The sequence below is a fragment of the Cadophora gregata genome, assembly GCF_030347475.1.
Source record: "Cadophora gregata isolate MNR1 chromosome Unknown scaffold_11, whole genome shotgun sequence".
Lineage (NCBI taxonomy): Eukaryota > Fungi > Ascomycota > Leotiomycetes > Helotiales > Ploettnerulaceae > Cadophora > Cadophora gregata.
In genome coordinates this window covers 1118042-1141958 of record NW_026695934.1, presented here as the reverse complement: position 1 = coordinate 1141958, position 23917 = coordinate 1118042, and the positions used below count along the sequence as shown (strand labels likewise).

At 49.5% G+C, this 23917-nt stretch overlaps 8 protein-coding genes and 1 non-coding gene across 10 annotated transcripts; 5 read left to right on the top strand and 4 right to left on the bottom strand.

Annotated features, from left to right (window-relative positions):
* Positions 1-375: 375 nt before the first annotated feature.
* PLC1_1 (Phospholipase C) lies at positions 376-3795 on the top strand (the record flags this gene model as incomplete). The annotated part of the gene is made up of 1 exon (XM_058495746.1): positions 376-3795. The coding sequence occupies one exon, from the start codon at positions 376-378 to the stop codon at positions 3793-3795; it is 3420 nt and encodes a 1139-aa protein (XP_058354474.1).
* A 1553-nt stretch (positions 3796-5348) lies between these two features.
* Positions 5349-5466, bottom strand: ONS95_002484. The gene has a single exon. It is a non-coding gene; the product is annotated as a tRNA-Phe (tRNA).
* Positions 5467-6204: 738 nt separating this feature from the next.
* On the bottom strand, positions 6205-8768 carry ONS95_002483 (uncharacterized protein). 2 transcript variants are annotated; one of them, XM_058495744.1, is made up of 3 exons: positions 7936-8768; positions 6970-7887; positions 6205-6883 (listed from the first exon to the last, which is right to left on the bottom strand). In XM_058495744.1, the coding sequence occupies exons 1-3, from the start codon at positions 8327-8329 to the stop codon at positions 6273-6275; spliced, it is 1923 nt and encodes a 640-aa protein (XP_058354472.1). In that variant the 5' UTR covers positions 8330-8768; the 3' UTR covers positions 6205-6272. The 2 variants fall into 2 exon arrangements, with proteins under 2 accessions (XP_058354472.1, XP_058354473.1); XM_058495745.1 differs by having other exon boundaries at positions 6862-7887.
* A 145-nt stretch (positions 8769-8913) lies between these two features.
* ONS95_002482 (uncharacterized protein) lies at positions 8914-11046 on the top strand (the record flags this gene model as incomplete). The annotated part of the gene is made up of 3 exons (XM_058495743.1): positions 8914-9636; positions 9768-9937; positions 10090-11046. The coding sequence occupies exons 1-3, from the start codon at positions 9138-9140 to the stop codon at positions 11044-11046; spliced, it is 1626 nt and encodes a 541-aa protein (XP_058354471.1). The 5' UTR covers positions 8914-9137.
* A 2325-nt stretch (positions 11047-13371) lies between these two features.
* Positions 13372-14649, bottom strand: ONS95_002481 (uncharacterized protein; the record flags this gene model as incomplete). The annotated part of the gene is made up of 3 exons (XM_058495742.1): positions 13372-13897; positions 13947-14261; positions 14309-14649. 3 exons carry the CDS (start codon positions 14647-14649, stop codon positions 13372-13374), a joined length of 1182 nt encoding a protein of 393 aa, XP_058354470.1.
* Positions 14650-17484: 2835 nt separating this feature from the next.
* ONS95_002480 (uncharacterized protein) lies at positions 17485-19542 on the top strand (the record flags this gene model as incomplete). The annotated part of the gene is made up of 4 exons (XM_058495741.1): positions 17485-17746; positions 17830-18247; positions 18295-18532; positions 18582-19542. 4 exons carry the CDS (start codon positions 17485-17487, stop codon positions 19404-19406), a joined length of 1743 nt encoding a protein of 580 aa, XP_058354469.1. The 3' UTR covers positions 19407-19542.
* Positions 19543-20113: 571 nt separating this feature from the next.
* On the top strand, positions 20114-20885 carry ONS95_002479 (uncharacterized protein; the record flags this gene model as incomplete). The annotated part of the gene is made up of 2 exons (XM_058495740.1): positions 20114-20787; positions 20855-20885. 2 exons carry the CDS (start codon positions 20114-20116, stop codon positions 20883-20885), a joined length of 705 nt encoding a protein of 234 aa, XP_058354468.1.
* Positions 20886-20902: 17 nt separating this feature from the next.
* Positions 20903-21391, top strand: ONS95_002478 (uncharacterized protein; the record flags this gene model as incomplete). Its single annotated transcript, XM_058495739.1, has 1 exon — positions 20903-21391. The coding sequence occupies one exon, from the start codon at positions 20903-20905 to the stop codon at positions 21389-21391; it is 489 nt and encodes a 162-aa protein (XP_058354467.1).
* A 1179-nt stretch (positions 21392-22570) lies between these two features.
* ONS95_002477 (uncharacterized protein) lies at positions 22571-23750 on the bottom strand (the record flags this gene model as incomplete). The annotated part of the gene is made up of 3 exons (XM_058495738.1): positions 23452-23750; positions 23274-23374; positions 22571-23200 (listed from the first exon to the last, which is right to left on the bottom strand). Exons 1-3 carry the CDS (start codon positions 23495-23497, stop codon positions 22571-22573), a joined length of 777 nt encoding a protein of 258 aa, XP_058354466.1. The 5' UTR covers positions 23498-23750.
* Positions 23751-23917: the final 167 nt, after the last annotated feature.

Here is a 23917-nt window from a genome sequence, read left to right as displayed (position 1 = left end):
CCACCTCACCTCAACACCACCCCCGCGACAACCACCTCACACTGCCGCAACAGGCCTGCTGCATTTCCTTTCAAATTAAGACCACCGATGCACTCCTGTCCAAGGCGTTCTTGATCTTTTCCGCATGACTTGACTTCTGCGAGACATTACCATCCTCCCGCTTGCGCGCGCGACCACGGTTCGCCTTCAGACATACATACATACCGACTTGGGCATCCTGCCTCGCCTTGCCTCGACACACTGCGCGCACCCCAGTTCTGGCAAGAAGATATGCGTTCGATCACAGCTTCCTCGTGCTTGTGTTAGTCCTCTCCACAACTACCGGCATCTGCAAGCTTGTGCCATTGGGCAATTCCTCCTTTCCAGAAAGTCGCAATGCCCGGTCCGGAAAGTCACTCCCTCGCGCCGCTGGCTGCAACAGACAGTTTTGAAGTCCAACCCCCCAACTCCTCCACAACCAAGATCACGCAGTCTGCAAAACCCTCGCCGTCTAGGTATACCAAACCAAGCCATGTGCAAACCAACTTTCAACCAAGCCAACCTCCAATTACCTCCTCCGCAACCTCCGTACCTGCCTCTGCCATAAGTACCTCGTCAGTAACAACGGCAAGCTCCCTCCAAGCCTCGCCCATCATGTCTCCCGAAACGACGCAGCTCTTTACGAATAACTCTTCGATACAAGGATCCCCCGAAGGCCTCCGGGGCCGTGAAGCCGACTTCACACTTCCCCCTTTCGAGCTCCCGGAATCGATAGTGTCAAGGAAAACAAGTCAGAGTGCTATGAGCGAGGCTATGGGCAAGTCCCCAAACTTGATTAGGCGGTTATCGAACAGAGCTTCACAATTTGCTGGCCGTAGGCGTCAATCGTCAACCCAAGCAATGAGTCGGGATCATAGTACAGGACCAGTCATCATGCGCCGGAGGAGTGACAGTACCAATACAGCTCCAGAAGGAGGCAGGACAGCTCTGTTCGATTCAGATGATGAGCTTAGCGGAGACATGCGGGAAGAGGTCACGATACCATACAATTATGAGAATAGGGATTTCCCCAGTACCACTGCTTCCATAGGCTCTTCAAACACCCCGAGTACCTCCAGTCCTGGCCCTGGCCCTGTCGTTCCCTCGCTACTCTTGCAGGGTACTGTCATGACAAAAGTCACCAAGAAGAATAGGAAGAAGCTCTTGACCCTTGTCCTCGAGAAGGAAGCTGCCAAGGTATCATGGGATAAGAACCGACCTTCCAAGTCTCTATACATTGACGACATCAAGGAAATCCGAGTTGGAACCAATGCCCGGAACTACCGCAAGGAATTTGGCGTGTCCGATGCCGATGAATCGAGATTCTTCTCTATTGTGTATGCGGTTCCAGACAAGAATAAAGGTCGTTCCCAGCAAAAGACCATGCACCTCATCGCTACAGACGAGGAAACCTTCGACCTGTGGACAACGACACTCGATGCCATCTCAAAACACCGACAAGATCTCATGGCGTCGCTCTCATCGTTCCATGACAAGGCCGTGCGCGCTTACTGGCAGAGTGAGATGAATCGACAATTTCAGGACAAGCCCCATACTGAAGACGAGGAATTAATCGATTTTATCGGTGTTGAGCGACTTTGCCGGTCCCTTCATATCCATGGTTCTTCCAACTACCTCAAGTCTAAATTCGAGCAAGCCGATGTTTCTCGTTCGGGTCGCTTAAACTTTGTCGAGTTCCAAGACTTCGTTAAGCTCATGAAGAGACGTGAGGACGTGAAGAATATCTATGAGAATATCGCTTCCGACCTGAAGAAAGGCCTCACGCTCCTTGAATTTTTCACGTTTCTCAGCGAAGTCCAGCACGAGGATGTGAGTGATGCAGCTTATTGGGAGAATGTCTTCAACAAAGTCATCCGTCGGTCGAAGTCTAAGGAGCAAGCACTGCAAGATGCTGCTGATGGCGACCCTCAGCGTATGTCCGAAGCAGCTCTCAGTAGCTACTTGATCTCGACGTTCAATGTGCCATTGAAGAGTCCACCATCGCAGTACTCTATGGATCGCCCTATGAACGAGTACTATATCTCGAGTTCGCACAATACCTACCTCTTGGGTCGCCAAGTCGCAGGCCAATCGAGTGTTGAAGCATACATCTCCGCTTTGAACAGAGGCTGCAGATGTGTTGAAGTCGATTGCTGGAATGGCAGTGAAGGTCCAGTGGTCATGCACGGTCGTACACTCACAACTCACGTCTCCTTTGCCGACGTTATGTCTACCATCAGCAAGTACGCCTTTGTCAAGTCACAGTACCCACTCTGGATATCGCTCGAGGTTCACTGCAATGAACAGCAACAAGCAATGATGGCCGATATTATCAAGGAGACGTGTGGCTCCAAGCTCGTCACTCAACCAATCGACCCTTCTGTTGAACAGCTTCCAACTCCATCACAGTTGATGAACCGGATCTTGATCAAGGTTAAGAAGCCCCGATCAGACGTTCCTATATTGGCAGAGCAGATGGGCGGACGGAACCGTGGCAATAGTCTCAGTTCTCCATACATCCGACCTGTGCAACTCGATAACGGTCCCATTTCAGCCGGTCTCCTACCGCCGAGCGCTTACTCGCGTAAGACCAAAGCCAATTGTCACAGCCAACTGAGATACTCCGGTAGCGAAGGTCAAGATAGCCTGAGTAGCAGCACCAGTGACAGCGAGAGTCTGACAGATGATGTCGTCCGTGCTAAGGAAAGTCGTCGGGCCAATAAGACCAGCAACATCATCAAAGTACTTGGTGAACTTGGTGTCTACAGTGCTGGACTCAAGTTCCATGGGTTTGACACCCCAGAGAGCAAGTCCTACAACCACATCTTTTCCTTCTCCGAGAGCACGTTCGACAAGAATGCCACCACACAAGAAGAGAAACGCATCATCACACGTCATAACATGCGCTATATGCTTCGAGTTTATCCGAACGGCTGGCGAGTCGCATCAACAAATTTCGACCCGCTGAAATATTGGCGCAGGAGCGTTCAGATGGTCGCCTTGAACTGGCAGACTTACGATCTTGGTATGCAAATTAACGACGCGATGTTTGCTGCTGGTATCGATCAGTCGGGCTACGTGCTCAAGCCAAGCGAGCTTCGAGAAATCAAGATGTTGCCAAACGTTCCAGAAGAGGCTGGCGCGGGCCATGCCAAGAGAGAGCGGAAGAACGTCAGCTTCTCTATCGACATCGTCTCAGCACAGCAACTCATGCGACCTAAAGGCCTTGCTTCCAACCGAAGTGTAGATCCCTACATCGAGGTGGAAGTTTATCATGCAGATGACAAGACTAAAGACAACAAGGGCGTGGTCGGAGAAGGTGGACTTGATGCTTCTGCTAAAGACGGCTCATCCGGACTCGGTGCGCCTCACCGAAGACGGACCAAGATCGTTCAAGAGAATGGTTTCAATCCCATTTTCCAGGAAAAGTTCAATTTCGCTCTCACAACCAAGTACCCTGACCTGGTCTTCGTTCGATGGACTGTCAGATGCTCCTCTGATGGCAACACATACAGTGACAAAGGAAGCCCGCTCGCTACTTACACTGCCAAACTCAGCAGTCTCAAAGAAGGCTATCGCACATTACCTCTTCACGATATCAACGGCGATCAATTCCTTTTCTCCACACTCTTCTGCCGCATCAAAATCGATACTCCTACCAGTATCTACATTGATAGCCCTGAAGCCTCAGCTAAGGGACTGAAGGGTCTCAGTCGTCCCTGGCACCGCAACACACCTATGTCTCCTAAGACATCCTTCGAGAGCGATCATCAATGATCGCCTCACGAATCCTCACCACTTCGATTCTATGTACAACAACTATTCATGTATTTGACCAAATTGTCGGCTGCGACATGTATACAAAAGTTTTCTTGGATCCCCATCGTATTCATCAGCAAGCGAGCGCTCAGGATCTTTCGAATTCCGGATTTCATAAATTTTTCACAGGCGCAAATCAAACAGAACAGAGAATTGGGAATCAAACCGGACACAGCATAACTTATGGGAATCATCATTATACAAGGGAGGAAACACAAAAGTGGCTCGCGCTGCGCTCAGCATTTATCGGATTTTCATTTGCATACGGAGACCATCTTCTCCATACATCAGCCGAAAACCACTTCGGACGGCTGCATCAAACCACTCCCACTCATTAGACTTTCTTTTGTCTTCGACTCTTCGATTCTGGGCCGGGCGGACAGGCTCCTTCGTTTTCTTGGGACAGCTGTGCTGCTTTACGTCTACCTTTGCTGCCATCGCTGCCGTGGTTATTTAGCGATGAGTTGTTACTTCTACGTCGTTCTAGGGAGCTGGGAACTCTTTTATGGCGTTATTCTTCGTTTTCTTCTTGCTTCAAGGTCCGGAACCGACAATTGTTCTATGATATCCGGACTTTCAAGTCTTCGTACTTCAGGGTTTTTTGTTCAAGGGTTGGTGATTGCGTTGGATTCGAAAGGAACTTTGATTTCCGGTTCACTATTTCTGTTTTCCTAGGGTGGATCACTTTCGCATCAACAGATCGATCGATCAATGAAATGAACTGGCGTTTTGAGGAGATTGGGACTAGGAAAGAAGAGATATCATATTGGGCCAGATTATTTCATGACCTTTGTCAGCTGGTTTTTGCATTTCCCTCGCGTGGGAGGTTTCTTCACTTCTTTGCTTTGGGCAGGGGCCTGGCTTGGGACTGCTCTTCACTGCACTGCATTTTGGGTGGGATGGAACGGATTGGCAATCTGGTGATTGATCGTGCATCGGCATGGGTTGTGGTGGAACGATCGCTTTCCAGAGGCTTGATCGATATGGGGTTTTCTTCTACACGATGATTTTTACTGGGTCTTTGACCTAGGTTTGTGGACTCTTTCTCTTACTTCTCTTCTCGATACGAGAGAGTAGAATGAGATAAGAAATGGCTTGTTTGGCTGTGCTGTCGATTATAGCGGTGGTGGATTGAGTTGGGAAGGACAGGATGAAAGACCTAGCATAGCAAGCCAAAATACGGACAATGAAAGCCTCCTCAAACAAACAACATATTCCCATATGGTATTCCCGATTGATATGAAGTGATCGCCATATCCAGCCTTCCAGAATCATTACATATGCTCAGGTACTGTCACCCTTCCTCCATTCCACCGAATTGGTCTATCTGGGGACACCATTCGGCGACCCATGTCGCAATCCACTCGGTTCCCAATTGCAAAAAAAAACCCTAAATCCACCGTATCACAGCCAAAAAAAAAAAAAAAAAAAAAAAAGTCCAGCAGGATATGAAAAACAAAAATGAAGTGTTCGTTTTAATCAAGGTATATATCCTCGATTCGCAGATGTATTGCGGCTTCTGTGGATCGAACACAGTGCCTCCAGATTACTCCATTTCAATCAATGGATGTTGGATGAAGTTTTTTTTTGGTCTTCAGTCTGGCGCTCTCCCAAGTGAGCTAAAGCCGCTGGGATGGGAATTCGATGAAGAGTAAACTGTGCTAATTTGGTTTGTGTATGGGTGAGTCAAAGGAAAATGTTTGTGCGTCAGGAGTGGGTTGTGGAGGAGATGGTGGAGAGGAGTTGGTGTGGATACTTCCCTGGTGCAGAACAGGGTAAGGGAGCTTTGGGGAAGGCAGATTCTGTGGTTTGCCTTCATTTTGTGGGTGGAATTGCTTGAGTTTGATACTTTACCAACTGTGATTCCGCGCGATTGGTGGGCTGTGTAGCTGGTATATTTGTTCTAGATGTTAGACGTCTTTCCTTGTTGTTCGTGGAAAGGCGCTGACTGGAAGTCTCGGTTAGCGAAGTCGCCTGTAAATACAGCGTAAGCGAGCCCCTGACGTCTGCTAAAGAGCCTGGAAGTTTTGCGAGAATAGCTGCTAAGCTCTGAATTTTTAGAGGAGGAATCTGTTTGGGGCTTATGATCACATCTGAAGTCATGTATTTCGTTTGAAAATGAAGTGATGGGTACATGTTGGGTGCAGGTATCGAGTAACGAGATTCTATCCCCTCAATCGCCGCAAACACACTTTCCGGGGTTCAGTGCTGAAGCATGGCGCTAAAGCTGCCGGGACGGCAATGCATCATTCGAATTTCAGCGTTCTTCGCTTAATTCCAGGGTCTCGATACAGGCTATGCACTCACTGTCAAGAATGTGTTTGATACGGCAGTTGAGGGGATAGACTTCGGCAACATAGCAATAAGACTCTATTGCGAACCTCTATTTCTCCCTTGACGTTATCAAAACATGTGGTTTACAGTCTATCCGCAGCTCAAGCCGCACCATCTACCTCCTTCTCCCCACCGCTCTTCGTCCCCTTCGCAAATAAATATCCAATCCAGCTCCCCTTAATAGTTTTATGCTCTTCGCCCTCAATCCACACATTCCCCATCCCACAACAAGCCACAACACCCAACCACATGAACGCCGTAACCGCATAGAATGCCAAAACCATTCCTCTAGTGGCCACATCTTTGAAGAACGCCAATTGCTCAGGTGTCAATCCCTCGATCGCAGCAATACTCTCGCTACTCGACGAGCTGAAATCGATGCTGTGATTCTGTAACGTGCTGTTGAAGATATTCAGCATGATAGTCGTGGCGAGTGTACCGCCGAGTGTGTTGGCTAACGCCATGAGAGACACAACGTGCGAGATCTGAGAGGGGAAGTAGCCGATACCGTGGAGGGTGCCGGGCATGAGACGGATGCCAGTACCTACACCGGTGAGGGCGAGCATGCCGTAGATGAGGTGCAGGTTTCCTGTGTTGAGGGCGGAGGCGAGGATGGTTATTCCGAGGGGCTCGAGGATTGTGCCGAGGAGAAGTGGAGGTGCTGTGGAGCACGGCCATTTGTTCATGGCGAACATGGCCAGATAGGCTCCGGCTGGAAGTGAGGTTGTTAGTTTGGACTTGGTGAGAGGGAAGCTATAGAGAGGGACAGAGTGATCTCAGAAGGGTGGAAAGGCTTACCACCAAATCCAGGCATATAGTAGACGATATTCGTTCCAGATTTCGCTGCCGAGTACTGTCGAATGAGACTAAAGTACAAAGCGACAAAATAAAGAACGGCATACATTGCCATACCCGTGACGATATTGATATAGATTAGCAGTCCGACATTGCGTCGTATAAGCAGCTTGATATGGATCATAGCCTTCTTCGTGGGAGCGCGATTCGAGAGCTTGTTACCAGGAAGAAGAAGATATTCCCATACTGCAAAGGCAACGAGTAGGACAACGCCGACGACAAGTGGTGCGATGATCCTGACATCGTCCCAAGGATAGTACGACCCAGCCCATGTGAGAGCAAGCACCAGAAGACCCATCCCAAAGAGGAAAAGGAATTGTCCGCTAAGATCGATCGTGGAGAGTCTAGCTGCGAATGTCTGCGAGAGTGTTGAGTCGGGGACGCCATCAGCGCGGCTAATTTCCTGGGGCCCAAGAAGCTCTGGTCGGAGGATAAAGTGTGCGAGAACGAGCCCGATGACACCAATGGGAATGTTGATTATGAAACACCATCTCCATGATATCTGGGTCAGGTATGCTCCGACGACAGGTCCAATACTGTATCCTATCCCGGCGACGACAGTAAACACCGTATTGTTCGCGGCGTTCTCTTTTAGGTTGACTTTGTCGGCTAGAATGACTTTCGTTACGATGAGAAGACCTGCACAGCCTATGCCTTGGAGTGCTCTTCCAACGAGAAACATGGCAAATGCTGAAGTGGGAGCAGCGGCGCAGAGGACGCTGCCCATTAGCATCGACATTGCAGCCGACTGGATTGCTACGTAGCGTCCGAACACATCGGCGAATTGTCCCCAAATGGGGATGAAAGTTGCGTTTGTGAGATTGTATGATGAGATGATCCAGTTCAATTGGGACAGTTGGTCTATAACGGGTCAGTCATGTGAAGCAATACCTAGGTTTGACAACCTACTGAAATCGGATGCGATGAAGCCTGCGGCACCAGCGATGAGTGTCGTGTCCAAAGCTTGAACCATAAATGGAAAGCAAAGCCCTATCATAAGCTTCCATCTGTATCTTGTCATTGCCTTCTTCTCTTCCTTGCAATCGCTACATTCGTCCGTATGTGGATGTCCCGCTTGCCCATCAGTGGTTTGATATTCGTGTTTGTGGGCTCCAACACCGGGCACCAAGTCCTCTTGTGTTCCCCCTCTGCCGGCCTGCGTGAAGTTATCAAGTTCGACGAAGCCATCTGAAGTACTGCTGGCTATTCTCTGATGCTCGCAAGGGTGACCAGGTGTCGGTTTGCTTGGAGATTCGTTCTTGCTCCTGTTCTTGATAAACCTTTTGTACAGATAAAAGGCCATCTTGGCGAAATGATATCAACAGTGACAGGAAAGTAGTGCAAGTTGTGAGATTGTGTGACACAGAAACGCGGTAATGAACAGTACATATTATGAAGAAATAACGCTGAGCAACTCAGAGACTGGGGATACTTATGTATTGTTCGACATGACAAAAACATGCCAACATGAGTTGCGTATACCTCTGCGTCAACTACACCGCGAGAATTGTCTGAATAGGGAAATTCTGGAGGTAGCAATCTCTACTGCCTGAAAACATCCGCCCAGCTTCAAGCACAAACTTCATATGATGCTCTTCGGCCACAATATACCCACATCTTAAGAGGCTGAGCTCCCAAGAAATGCCCTCATAGGACGCTTCGGCCAGCATGGCTGTATTGGGTTAGAGAGTGCAGCAAGGCTGAGATACTGAGATATCTGCTTTGACCCGCAAATATGTGACAAGAAGCGTTGAGGTGACTGAGAGACAAGACCGTATTGGCGGGTTTGTTGGTAAGCAACGAACTGGTAGCCCATATTTGGTTTAGTGCCTCTCGACGACTTAGTGAGGGGCACAGCAACGTCGAGTGCATGCAACGAACTTGACCCAACTTCTCAAGTTCCCCTTTTTGGACATGACATTGAGACCAGAATCGCCGTTCGAGTAGATGGCAAGAAAGACCCCTTGGCGATCAACGATACTCGACCGTTTCCTTTTCTGTCTGATAACCGACGCCGCATCTTGGAACATTCCCAACCGGAACCGCAACGGCCTAACCCCGTAAACGACGATTTCCTGCTCGACTTGCATCAGCTGGCGACCCTATGAAGGATGGTCTTTTGTGGCAAGCCCAGTGGTGGCTGTCACGCCTGTCGAGAACGCAAGACTAAATGCGACCAAGTACCTGAAGGATGTACCCAATGTAAACGGGCGAAACGCACATGTCCCGGCTACCGAACTCCTGGAGACTTGATATTCCGCAACGAGAGTACCAATGTGATCCGAAAGTTCAAGGCTAAAGAAGCTAGAGACAAGAAGGCAGCCTCTTTGAAAGCATCTCCACCGCGGTCAGTGACGTCTGGATCCTCATCATCATCACCTCCAGAAGATGATGATTGGGACGACATCTCAGATAGCTCACTTGAGATCATCCAGCGAGCGGATGCACCTCTATCTGTATTCTCTCTCGCGCCTACCATTGAGGAACGGGCTACTGGTTTCTTCGTTGCCAACTTTGTCCTTGGAATGTCTGGTCCTTCCAAGGGATACCTTGACTATCTAACAGAAGTGGCTCGAACTCAAGTGCTGGATGATGGCCTTCTTGCTAGTAGTATGTATCATCTCCAGCAAACTTCAAATTATCAGCCGTTGTCGCCTTTTGTTGGCTCTGAAATGAATTTCTATGACAAATCGTGCACAATTCGCCTAGTCAATTCAAGACGTTATGCTGACCTATTCCAGTGAAAGCAGTCGGTCTGGCTGGTTACGCACACTCGGTTCATGCTCCATCACTGCTGAAAAATGCACGCTACCAGTACTATCGAGCTCTACAGTCGACAAATGCTGCTCTGCGAGACCCAGTCGATGTCAAGAAAGACACTACACTTCTTTCCATCATGATTCTCGGCATCGTGAGTCTTTTCCCATTGTTTTTTTACATTTACTCTTCTCGGCTATCAACTCTATTTTCCTCCTCTTCCGGCCTTTTCACCCTATCATAGATCAACTCTACACTAGTCAAATTGTCCTAGAAAGACACTACTAATCATAAACTCCCCTTCAGTTCGAGGCCATTACTGGAACCAAGCAATCCTCACTTAGAGACTGGGCTCAGCACATCAATGGCGCAGCTGCAGTAATAAAACTCCGAGGCCCGGAACAAATACGGACGCCAGTCGGCCGTCGTATGATGCTTACAGTAACGTCCAGTCTGCTCATTACCTGTATCTACAAAGCTGTGCCTTTGCCAATCTATATGCAAGAATATATGGAAGAGGCTCTGAGGATCGTTCAGACCCCAGACCCAGCTTTCAGGATCCAAGAGATCATGATGCGGTTCGCCACTCTACGATCAGACATGGTGCACAAACGCCTCACAGATCCGTGGGAGATCCTCAGTCAGGCTCTTGATCTGGATGCTGTCCTACTCAAGATAAGCTCCGATCCTCCACCTGGTTGGGGGTACGAAACCATTTACACTGACACGAACTCTGACATTGTGTACAACGGCCAATATCACCTTTACTACGATTATTGGATGGCCCAAATCTGGAATGCCTTGCGCACATTGCGGATCATGTTAAATGAAACGATAAGAGGTGTCTTGTTGGCTGGATTCAGCGCTAGACCACCGGTCTTCACGGGCACGGAACATACAGCCCAGTTCCAGATCAGTACCGATACCATCTACTCTCTCCAAGCCGACATCCTCTACAGCGTTCCTCAACACCTCAACATTTTCCCTGAGCCGGCAGGATTCCGCGATCAAGGTACAGCATCCATCCGTTTGCATAAGCTTATGGATGAATTCTCCTCTGTGAGGATGTCGGGTGGCTCGTTTCTGATTTGGCCATTGTGGTTTGTGGGGATCATAGATGTTGCTACTGAAGAGATGAGGGGATTTGTGGTGAGGAATCTGAAGAATATTGCTGTTACGATGGGACTTCAACAGGCTGCCGTGTTGGCGAAAGTTGTGGAAGATCAAAGCGAGATCAAGGAATGGAAGCAGGAAGACGACTGAATTTTGATGATGAAGTTCTCCAAGTAAGCTGGCGAGGACTAGAAGAACAGGGGACATATGTCATCTTCGAGAGCCCTAAGAAGTCGAGTCGGGCAGGACCCCAAGCGACAACCAGAACTTGAATATTCTGATTCGACGGAAGCAAGAATTCTTGCGAACAGCAAAGGCCCAGAAGATTCTTGCGGCTAGCCTTGTCGGCCAACTCGGGAAACAAAAGACCCGTTCGTTCGCAGAAATTGGTATTGGAAAGAGAACTCGTTTAGTCCCAGATGAGATGGGATGCGTCGGAAAAGGACTGGTTAGAATCTCCCTTTAGGTATCACCAGACATTGGCAACTGTCGAGCCCAAAGAGGAGCATACATCAGAGTCACGAGCGCCGAAAGCCACTGTACATCAGGTCATTCTTTTACCCGGCAGTAGATAACTCAACACTGCACTATTTGCATTCCAGGACATACGCCAACTCTAGCTTCATCACAACTGTTGCCACCGTAATCCAAACAACAACCCGCCGCCACCAAAACAACATCGAGCCAATTGCTTGCAACCACAGAGCATAGGATATGTATTACAAAAACAAACGTGTAGTGTAGAAAGTGGTAATCTAGGTTACATATTGTAGATATGATCCATAGATCTCAACGAAAAGCTCTTGAAGCGAACTTTTGATCAACAATACATTGATACATTGAGTTATCCTTCCTTCCTTTCTCCTTCTTTCCTTTCTCCTTCTTTCCTTTCTTCCTTACCCAACCCTTACTCAACAGCTCTGTCTACTTCCTGTAACACATCTCCACGCTCGCTCCCCCAACGTGTTATGATCCAATCCAAGTGCAGTCGAAGCTCCTCTAGAAGTCGACAAACACTAAACCAAACCGAGTCAATGTAACAAGCAGGTACCCGGTTCAATGATGCAGCCTCCCGATGTCAAAAAGGAACCATTTCATGCCTTAAAGGTCAGCAACATTGTCATGCTTCATCAAAGATTGAGACACAATTCGGTACAGAACTACATAAAGTCTGCCCCCACAACTGCTCCGATCACGGCTGAAGCCTGTACATCCCCACAATTACCTTCCACCAGACCATCCCGTTGCGAGAGACAGCTCCACAAGGCCACGACCCGAACCCAACTCCAAGGAACCAAGTGCAAGGTATTTTGGAAAGTGCACTCACTCACTTACTTACTCGACGTTTTGCAAATGCTTACACAAACAAAAAATTGAAACATACAAACATCTTTCCTCCTCACTCCCTCCCCCATCCATATTTCCACTTTTGAATTAACCTCATCAGTACCCCTTAAGGTTCCTCTATATTATCATCTCCCAGCCTCTCTTCCTAAGGTATATACAACCCTTTAATATCCATCTCTCCACACCCAGCCAGCCAGCCAGCCAGCCACACCCTCTCAATAATCCTCCGCTCTCAGACCCCGAGTAGTACAGTAGTAGGGATCTTTCCGCTACAGAATACTGGGCCTGGGAGCTGGGGCTGGGGCCGGGGCTGAAAGATGGTGGGTACTGACGTGAGCACTGAGCACTGAGCTCTGAGCAGTGGGCACGGTTTAGTGTTTGCTGGGGTTCGGATTCGGAGGTTGGATTTTGGATTTTGGAGGTTGGACAGCTTGGAGGCGGCGGCTAAGTTACGAAGAGAGAAGTGGATGAGGGGGAGGAGATGCGATGCGATGCGATGCGATGCGATGCGATGCGATGTGAAGTGGTGCGATGGAAAGGAATTGAGTTCAAGTTGAGTTGAGGAGAGGTGGTGATTGTGAACTTACTCCTGGAAGCTTTTCAGGGGCATTATTGTGATCTGTATTGCATTGCACTGCATTATTACAGTGCGCTCAGTAAAGTTTGAACTCAACTCTAAATGCCGATGGAATGAGGAGAGAACGGAAAGTATCGTGATATTGGGTGATTGCGTGGCGAATATTTGGAAGATATGCATGTATCCTGTATGTATCCTGGATAGGGTGCAGAGAAACGTGCGGAGCAAAGTCTAATTCTCGGTTCCGAGACTTTGTGTGGAGGAGCGAGACGAAATTTGAGTTAAAGATAAGGAAATGTGACAGAGTCTAAAGTTTGATGTCGAATGTTGCGGACATCAAGCTCCGTAATGGATTGGGAAGTTTATGTATGATACAGATCTCAAGGGGAAAATACGAATACGTCTACAATGTCCGTACAATCCTTTGCTCCAAAATAGTCGCTCAGAAACTCCCCTGCCTTCCTGCCTCATAATGCCATGAAATAGCCCGAACTGTTCAATTCCAGGAAATAACACTTGTAATTTACAGTACTGTGCATACGTGATGACCCTCAATCCCTCCCCTCCCTAATCTCCCTATCCTTCACATCATCTTCAATCGAGATCTGCCACGTCGTGGCAACCCTAATCTCTTGTAACATCGCCCTAGGCGGCTCTTCCAGCACAGGACTCGGCCTCCCACCCTCAGCGCTTGTCTTTCCCCTTGAGCCATTCCCAGGGAAAACCTCCATCGCAATAACTCCTGATCCTTCCTTCCCCTCCGAAATCAAATCCTCGTCACTACCCCAGCGACTCGGCCGGCGTCCTCCACCAGCGGTAGGTGTTTTGGTAAGGATGTTGCGACTTTCGTAAGTGAGCGGCTGGACTTTGTATTTAGATTTCTTGTAGCCGCGATCTTGGAGGAGGGAGACGAGAACCAGGGCATTGGAGGTGAATGTTGCTAGGAGCATATCGAAGGAGGCGACGAGGGAGCGGAATGGTTGTTGGCCTCGATATTCGATCACACGGGGGAGTTGGTAGAGTGTAAGTGCGATGCTGAGGATGGGGAGGCTCAGGCGGAGCATGATGGAGATTTTCCTGGGAGGCGTCAATGGTTAATTCAGATGGAAAGACGGGAGGTACGTACTGGGCTCGGGGAAGACGTGACTTGACAATCATGGGAATAGGGAAGACGATGAGGGCGAGATTGGTGATGATGTTGAGAATCCCAGTTGTGAGGAGGTGGGCATAACCTTGTCGGCATTGTGGCCCTGGATCTGGTGTTACTTGCCAGTAATGAGAGAATGGTTGACAGGCGCCGAGGTCACTGATGACCGTTGCGATGAATGTTACACCCAGGAAAATATGCAGGTAGCGCAGCATGCGTTGGTGAGACCGTTGCCAGACGGATTCTGTGAGGGTTTGCAGAAACATGCTGGTGCTGTATTTGATCGCCCATAGACTGTATCAGATTAACATTGTGCTCCATAAAGTTGGAGAGACACATACTATGCAGCATAGAATATCCTGGAGGCCAATACCAATTGACTTCCAATCTCCCTGTCGTGAAGACTCTTTTCGGATAACCCATCTGTCTTCGTGTTGTTTGTTCCATACACGAGTACGACATGAGTGAAAGCCATTCGAATGAGAAGTGGCACTATGGCTAGAACCATAATGCCATCTTCGAGGAAGACCTTCTCAGCCCGGACATAACGACCACAAAAACGAAGGAAAATAACTGCAATAGCATAGGCCGTACACCACCAAGACACCAGCAAAGTCGGCTTGGTGTCTCGAAATGTCTGGATGTCTGGAGCCTCACTTACGAAGCGACGGAAGACGTCCATGGTGGGCTGGACTGGAAGTGAAGTTCATGTGGTCAGGAAAGGGAGCCTTGAACTTTTCGTACAGTGTTCAGGTCGTTGAGGAGGCCAGCAGATTTCTAGAAAGTCTGATTCTGGCTAAACAGCCCTCCCTTGCATGCAGGCCCGAATGCAGGTACGGTCTCTCGTCAGCTTTATTGCACGACCATTCGGTACGGGTATTATTGTTGCTGACATCAGCTGTCGACTTCCGGTAACGGGAGGGATAATGGGGAGCAGTATGAAACTTTGGACTTGATTTGCCAATGCATGAATGGGAGAAGATTATTGAAACTGATCAAGGAGACTACAGACCAGAAGTAGGAAAACGCGGATCCCCTCCCCCAGCCGTGCTTATGGATCAAGCTCCAGACTAGGTACGCTCAGGAGAGCAGGCTAGAAGTGGACAGCCATCCACCAAGACGTAGCAGGGTGCCTTCGGGTGAGGACCAATTGCTGTAGGCCATGCCATGAAGCCATTTGGATGTGGACGTGGACATGGACGGGGGCAACTCGTGGGAAGCATGGAATGCCAGGAATAACACCTACCTACGGATGTGAAAAGTACCGTCAGAAGTCAGGGGAAGCATCCTTCTGCCCTGCCAAGACTGTTATCCACGTGGAAATTTCGAGCATTATTGGATGCAGAACAGCCAAAGGCCCAAAGCCCGACCCGCATTCCAGGCTGGAGAGCAAAGCAGGGACGCCAGCAGGATGCAGGACGTTGAAGTTGCGCAGTAGTACAGTAGTGCAGTGAAGCGAGAAACAAGGACGAGGACAGGGGCCCAGACGGCCCAGACAGGCTGCTACTGTAGTCCACTACGAGCGGGCGTTCCATTGCAAGTCGGACCAGCAGCGCACCTTGGCCTAGGCCGATCGACCGCGTGTGCTGGTCCACCAATTGCCCAACTGGAAAGCTGGAAAGCTGGAAAGCGAGTGCAGCAAGACAGATAACGTTTGGTCTGCTACTGTAGCTAACTTACCCCTTTTCTTTTTCTGATATTTCCGCAAGCCTCGCAGCCGTTCATTTGGGATTTGCTCGTCACCTTCCTTATCTGGTCACATATCACGTTGCGTTGGGGAAGCAAGACGTGGAAGCTCAGTCCTTGGCTGTCATTCGCGGCAGCAACCTTCGGTCGACGGGGGATTCGGATTCGGATCACCACCACCACCACCACCACCACGGCCACGACACGGTAGGATGGACGGACGGGCTGTTGGATTTGAAATGAAATGAAATGACTTTGTTGGATTGTGACACGACATAGTATTTATTGCATTGGCGTGGGACGATCTGAATCCTGGACCATCAAAAATGAGCTGCTCTCGTATGATCGGATCGAAGCCAGTCCAGTCGGTCCATCTCATCGCTCTTCGATTCCACTACTACTGGGCTGCGCGGGGGCTGCGTTGTGATACTGCGATACTCGGTGACGAATAATAGTCTCGACCACTGTCGTTCTTCTAGGCCAGGACGAGCAATTTCGGATTAACTCCATTATTATGTCGCCATGCTGGGCCATGCTGGGCCAAGCCAAGCCAGGGCTCAGCGCATGGAGCACCAGTCGACGCGTGAGGACCAGGATTTCGCATCTGACAGTGCTGATCAGGGTCGCGAGCTGCGGCAATACAGTACAGTATTCATCCAACGGGACAGTCGGATCACCATCGCAGCTGTGATGAGTTGAGGGGAGTTGAGGTGAGTTGAGTTGAGCCTGTTCTGTTGATGATGATGGGTTGAATGCGGTAGTAGTGGACTGGGAAGTACTGTACTGTACTGTACCGTACCTCCGTACTACTGTATCTACCTAGTGAGGGATCCAAGGACTCGAGGAGGTTGTGAGACGTCGTATCGTTGATGGTCGTTCCTCTTTTCTCTTGTTGCAGTGCCACCGCCTGGCCTGGACGAATTTACGCCACGAAATGCCTTTTCCGCTTCCACCTCCGTAATCACTCACTCGGCACATCTTGGACCATCGTGTGCCCCGGCGCCGGCGCCGGCCCCCTCCCCCTCCCCCTCCCCTGACGATGCCGAGGAATAGGTAGTGAGAGACTTGACTTCAAACTCGAAGAGAAACGGCTGCAGCTTGCAGTCAAATAATAACTTAAATTTACATACAGTACAGTACAGTACAGTACAGTACAGTACAGTACTAGCGTTCTCGCTTGCCCCTGCCCCTGCCCCTGCCCCTGCCCCTGCCCCTGCCCGTCTTCTTCATGCCATCCTGGCGTCAAGTCCTTCTTGTGCCCACAACAGACATCCTCACCCGGTTGTCCAGCATCAATACCTTACCCCTGGTAACCCCACCCACTCTAGCGGACCTGGATTGAACTGAACTGAACTGAACTAAAGCAAAGAACCCTGACCCTCCCCTCATTATTACTACTGTATTACTGCCTGTCCGACGGCCTGGGATGCGCTTACTTTCCTGCTTCCTTATCTCTCTCGCGCTCGAATCAATTCTTGCTACTGTCCGTCCTCCGTACAGTACATACAGCTGCGGCTCGGCGATACTTCTTGTGCGATGCAATACTGCGTGCGATACAACGGCGCTGAGCACATGTCCACCCCGTAATTATTAAACACTCCACAACTGCCACTTCCTGTGATTTAGCTTGGTCCCCCAACCAGGAGCCGAGAACGGTCAAGGAGGTCAGCTTACAGACTTGTACCCCTTGGCAATCTCGAGGCCAGTCCATTCAACTCGACCCTCCTCAACCTCCTCCAAATATCCATGCCTGCGACCTTCAACATACAAAGGATTTGCTCCAAACTCCATCATCACCATCACATCACAGATGGACGACGGCTTCATAAAGATGGAAAATACTAAGACGTACACGGCGTCGACGTCGACCGTCACGCCGTTACTCACCAGACCGAAGGGCGTGAAGAATTTCCCGACGACCAAAGCTTTCGACAGCTTCAGAAGCGGGCCTTCAAATGGCTTTGCACCAACGATAGGAGAAGATGGCCGAACTTATAACCCCAAAGCAGCCGCTTATAATACAGCAAACACCATTCTCGTACGGAGGCTCAAAGGACGACATCTTCAGATGATAGCCATCGGTGGCTCCATAGGTATGTACCTTCCCGTCTCGACTCAACTTTTCTGGCCGGCCTCTCACGTGAGCACCGAGCACGTCGCTGATCTCGAGAACCAGGTACCGGGCTCTTCATCGGATCAGGGTCTGCTCTAGCAACCGGCGGTCCTGCATCTCTTCTACTTGCATTTATTCTGATCGGTGCTGTACTGTTCTGCACTGTCCAGGCGCTGGGAGAGATGGCTGTTACCTTCCCTGTGGCGGGGAGTTTCTCGGCGTTTGCCACGCGGTTCATTGATCCTGCGTGGGGTTTTGCCTCAGGATGGAATTATGCCATGCAATGGGCCATCACGATGCCTCTAGAAGTTATGGCTGCAGTAATCACCCTGGAGTACTGGAATCTGAATTTACCGTCCTGGGTGGCCATAACGATTTTCCTGCTTCTCATTATCGGCATCAACTTATGTGGGGTCAAGGTGTATGGAGAAGCAGAATACACTTTCTCGATATTGAAAGTTACAGCTGTTATTGGCTTCATGTGAGTAAGCTCCTGCTAAAGAAAGCTCAATGCTAATGTTTCTACAGAATTCTCGGCGTTGTCATCAACTGTGGAGGAACTCAAGACAGCGGATATATTGGAGGGAAATATTGGGCAAACCCAGGAGCTTTCCATAACGGCTTCAAAGGATTCTGCAACATCCTCGTAACAGCTGCATTCTCCTTTTCAGGAACAGAACTTGTCGGTCTCGCAGCAGCCGAGACTCACAACCCCAGCAAAGCATTGCCTACAGCCATCAAGCAAGTTTTCTGGCGGATTGCTCTCGTAAGTCTTCTACCGATTGTTTCTCGTCCCTGTTCTAACAACTATATAGTTTTACATCGTTTCAATAACTATAGTTGGCTTGCTAGTCCCCTATACCGACGACCGCCTCATCGGGCGCAACAACGTCGACTCCAAAGCCTCTCCCTTCATCATCGCCATCCAATCTGCCGGCATCCAAGGTCTCGACAGTGTCATGAACGCCGTCGTAATGATCGCCGTCCTCTCTGTCGCCAACTCCTCCATGTACGGCGCAACACGCACTCTCCAAGCCCTCGCCGAACAAGGCCAAGCACCCCGCATCATCGCCTACGTCGACCGCAAAGGCCGTCCTATGGTCGCGATCATCATCTGCTCTGCCATTGGCCTACTTTCCTACCTATACGTCTCGTCGATACAAGGCGAGGCTTTCACATGGCTGCTTGCCCTTTCTGGACTCTCAAGTATTTTCACATGGTGCAGCATCTGCTATGCACACATCCAGTTCCGCAAGGCATGGAAAGAGCAAGGAAACCTCCTCTCCGACCTCGTCTACAAATCTCCCATCGGAGAGATCGGCTCCTGGGTGGGTTTCTTTGCCTTACTAGCTATCCTCGCTGCGCAATTCTGGGTAGCGATCTCGCCGTCTGGAGCGAGCAGTGATCGGAGTGTGGGCGAACAGGCGGTGAATTTCTTCGAAGCATATCTGGCTATGCCAGTCGTGCTGCTATTTTATGGATATTATAAGATTTGGTACAAGACGAAGTGGGTGCGAGTGAAGGATATTGATTTGCAGACGGGGAGAAACGACTTTGAGACAGTGCATGTGAGGAGGCAGTGGAAGGATGATAAGAGCGAGTGGCCGAGGTGGAAGATAATTTACAAGACGCTCTGTTGAGCTGGGCTCTGGATGCGAGGATGATTGGATGGATGTATGATATTTGTCGATTTGTGATTGCGGACTTAGAAGATCCCATGCCAGAGATACCACTTTGTTTGATATCCTAATGAAGTTATGCTTTTTGCCTTTGCTACTTGCTCTGCTTGCCTTCCATTGAATCGGTCTTTACTCTACAATTAATTAGGTCGGCATTGGCTGGAAATATACATCGTCAAGTCGCAGTATTTTGAAATTGGCTGGCCACTAAAGCTATCGAATGACATTGGTCTCACACGCACTTATCAACAAGAAGTCTCGGCCAAAACCAGTCTCCAAGTTGTTTCTGCACAAATCTCTCAAAGTCTTCCAATCAAGGTCGCTGCTCCACACCCAATAGGAAGTCAGCCAACGAAATGTGGCTGACTTGTGATATTGGGGGCAAAATGTCGCCTAATCCTCAGCTCGGCTTCTCAGCCTCAACCACAGCACAACCTCTCGAGGTCATTTTCACCCGCAGATCGTCGAAGACCTAGCCTTGACATCACAACCTGCAGATCCGAGTACCGAAACAAGATTGTTCTTGATGTCGTAGAACATAATATCGGAAAACACCAGCAGTAGCACGAGTCGAAAACCATTATTAAGTGGGTAAGGCTGTGAGACAATCTCCAACCATACGCCCTCCATCGCCATCAGATTGACAGACTTGTAACGCTGATACTCACATGATGGATTCACGTACGCTCATCGTGACCACTCTTTCTGTTTTCCTCGAATTACCTCTCAAGGATGTCAATGCTATAGACTTCACATCCTATGAAAACTACCTCGATGACCAAATAATCCAAGACGACGATTGGTGGCATGGGATCTCGACCCGTCCAACATTCGAACTCGCTTTCCACACCGACATTCGAGATATCGTGCATATGCTCACGACGCTTCTTTCGGCCAATGTACCATGCCGGAGGGCTGACCTCACCGACGCATTTCTACTCCACCAAGTGCCATGGACTGCAGAATTGGCCCAGCCTTTCAAAGAGAGTTATGCGAGCTGGTTAGATAAGCTGGTGGACATGGCCCTCACATTGCTGCTCTCTTTTCCTGTTGGTTCCAGGGTTTCCACCTCCAAATCCTTGACTATGGATCTAGCGCTTTGGGACGAGAATACGACCTTCCAAACGTTCATCGAGAGCCAGTTTCCCGAACCGACAGGGCGTGCTGGTGATGCAGAGGAGACCCTACAGACCTCCATTCTGACAGGTGTGGCACTCGTGCGGAATTCTGGGATCAAGGTGGAATGGACGCATGATTTTCGTCACCATCTCAGGTTCGATGCCAGACATCATATTCTGAGTATCTTTGTCTTGAGAGAATACATAACCAGATTAGGCGAAAGGTCCGTCTGATTTGCAGATCTCTTGTGATACACCTCCTCAAGAGGATTCCCGCTGACGTGTGGGCAGAATCACCCAGTTCTTCCAAAGAGATTGGTAGATGAGTACAACAGGACGATGGACATTTTCTTCCCGGGCTCAGACAGTCAGACTCGTAAATTTCTCGTGAAGAGTCAGCCTGAATTGGTAACGTCGAGCGCGACGCCGGCGTTGACGACGTTGAGCGTTGGGGACTTCTTCTACTATCGAAACAGGCTCGCGGATTTGCACGACCACATTGCATCACAGCAGCCAAGAACCCTGGCTCAACTTTGGAGGCAGCGTAGGCAGGTGAATGGGTTAGCTGGACTATTGAGCAGACGTGATGAGAGACCACTCCCTACCGATGTAGGATTACTGCCCCATCGTTTCAGTGGTAGTACACTTGCTTTCTCGATGTACAGTTACGGAGGATTGAACGAAGAAGATGCAGATGGAGATTTGCCGAATGAGTCGGACGGAATACCGGTAGCTGATTCGCAGTCGCCGTCGGCCGTCTCTGTTCTGAGAGAGCATGCTCATCAGCCGCTAAAGGATCGCGATCCTCTTTCAACAATCGTTGAATGAATGTACAAAAAGTATTGACTGTTCGAAGCTCTCAAGATTCAGTCGAGACGTTCGGAGGGTTCTGGCATTCGCCTCGATCAATACGTCAATGGGAAATTCTTCGAGACGAGGCAAACGCTTTCCACATACCGGGAACTATGTCTATCACTTCAAGGTACTCTGCGAGGCAGGCAAGCGCATGAAAAAGGCGGGAAGAAATGACCACCCTTGTAGCTCTGGAGTGCTGAACTCAGATCATATGTTACTCAAAGTACGACGATACAGCGGTATAGGGATCGAATGGACATCAAGTCTCAGTGAGCATCTCGACCTCAATAGAGAAAATTGGTTGCTGAAGATCTTTCGGATAGAGCACTCTGCTTATGCGTTAAGGAAAATGAAAGAGCCAAGGAGTGAGATAAGACCAGTTCCACTCTAGCCGTCCTTCACGTGCCGACTTTGTCCAGTTATAAATCTTGAACAGTGAGATAAATTGTTCCTAATGCAGTTGTCGACGAGTACATTGAGACGACGAATCTCCTCCTCCCAAATTCAGTTCCAAAGACCCAGAATTCTTGAGGAAGAGGTTGAAGGACAGTCGTTTGGGATGGAAGGACCTGTTGGATATCCAGGACCACTTTGCCTTTCCGACTTCCACTTTTGTAGGTCTTGGTGCTGTTATATCGTAGAAAGCATTTCTTGCTGATAGATGATTCTAGGGCGAGGCGGCCTCTCGAATTTCTACACAGAAAATCTGTCAACCACCTCCATCGATGATCCAACTCTTCAACGTTCGTAGGAACGTTTTGCAATGGTATATACCTTCTGGTTTGTTGTTGTTGGCTTTGACCCTGGCATTCGGCAGCATCTCTTCAGTTACAACATGCTTTTCTACTACCAGATTTGCATATGAAGCGTTGCAGCTTGCAAGAGAAGCGGCGGACTCTACGAAGGCTTGCCCAACGTTTGCCTGTGGACTTGAAAAATGATGGGTGGCTCAGAATAGAAAACATACATTATTGCTAGGCTCGAAATTGTCCTGCACGTCGGAGGACTCTTTGAACGGGCTAGTACCCAAATCAAGACCCATGATATACAAGTAATCCCAAAAAGTGCTCCAGATAGACTTTGATGGTGGCCCATTATGAGGCCCATATGCGCCATGCCTTGACAAGCTCCGTACACCATATCCCAGCGCATTTACATAACAACACAGCATCCGTCCAGCTTCTTCAATAGTTTTGGCAACAGCTTCTTAGCCAGCTTCTCCATCTCATCATTCTGGCCATTCTGCTGGTTACCATGTTGCTGCTGCTGGCCATGATGTTGCTGTTGACCATGATTCTGCTGACCAGGATACCCGCCCTGTTGATGACCACCCTGCGGTTGCTGTCCGTGATAACCTCCGTGCTGCTGGCCCGCAGGTGGCATTATTGCTGGTGCTCCAGTGAGATTGACATACATCCTCCCAGCATTTTCTTCCGTGGCATATTGGAGGCCCAGTTCCCGGCATACTTGTTCGACACGAGGCTTGATTTTCTGGACATGGTTTACGGAATGGTTGCCCTTGCCGACGATTACGTGCAAGTGCGTCTGCCCGTTCTGCCGTGCGTATCTTATCCTTTGCTCGAGGATGTCTTCTGCCTCCTCTACGAATTGCCCGTGCAAATCAATCGTGTCGTCCGCAACTCGGCCGGGCGCATTGTTCTCGCGGAAGATGTAATCGGATGCCTGCTTGTTGAATTGATCCATCTTCGCCGCATGTGCCTTTCCTTCCTCGGACAATTGATGCGCCGCAGCTCCATCGCCTCGTTCGTACGCTTGATGCGCCTGTGTGCGATGTCAGGGTTATATTCTATGTTGCGATTGCGCCGTGAAATGGGGAGCGAGATTCGCAACGTACTTTATCGAAACAGGACGAGCGCTTGCCCGCTTCCTGGCGCGCAAGGTCGCGGAGTCGATCGTATTCTGCTTCAGCATCGCCGCTCGAGGAATGATTGAATGCTGCGGCGGAATGTCAGTTCTCAATGTCTTCCCGCGCAATTCGGAAATTGTGTCTCTGCGATTCGGACTGCACGCACCTTTGCCGCCAAGACGGGTCATTGGGTAGGAAGCTGAGGAAGACATGATTGATGCTGGCGACAATGCGATGGGAGAGATAAACGAGTGTATATGAGGTAACAATCGCGCCGTTGTGCTTTTGTGCCTGTCGTTCAAGTAGACTGGGGATGTTGGCAGCTGGCTAACCTCCACTAGCCAGAGCAAGTATCAGCTGGACAGGGGGTGTTCAGCGATCGGCTCCAGGGTTTCAATTGGTGGGTAAAACCAGACCATCAGCCTCGTTTGGACTGTTCGGACCAAAACAATTGTTCGTGGAGGGTGGAAGGGAAAGGGATTTGCTATTGAATCCTGAGATAGAGACTGGGGCAAACCCGCACAAAATCCATGGGGGCTGTTTATTACCGGCCATGCTTAGCTGGGAACAAAACTGCTCAAACTGGGAACTTTTTGCTGCATTTCAATTGACCTCTTCATTCTACCAAAATT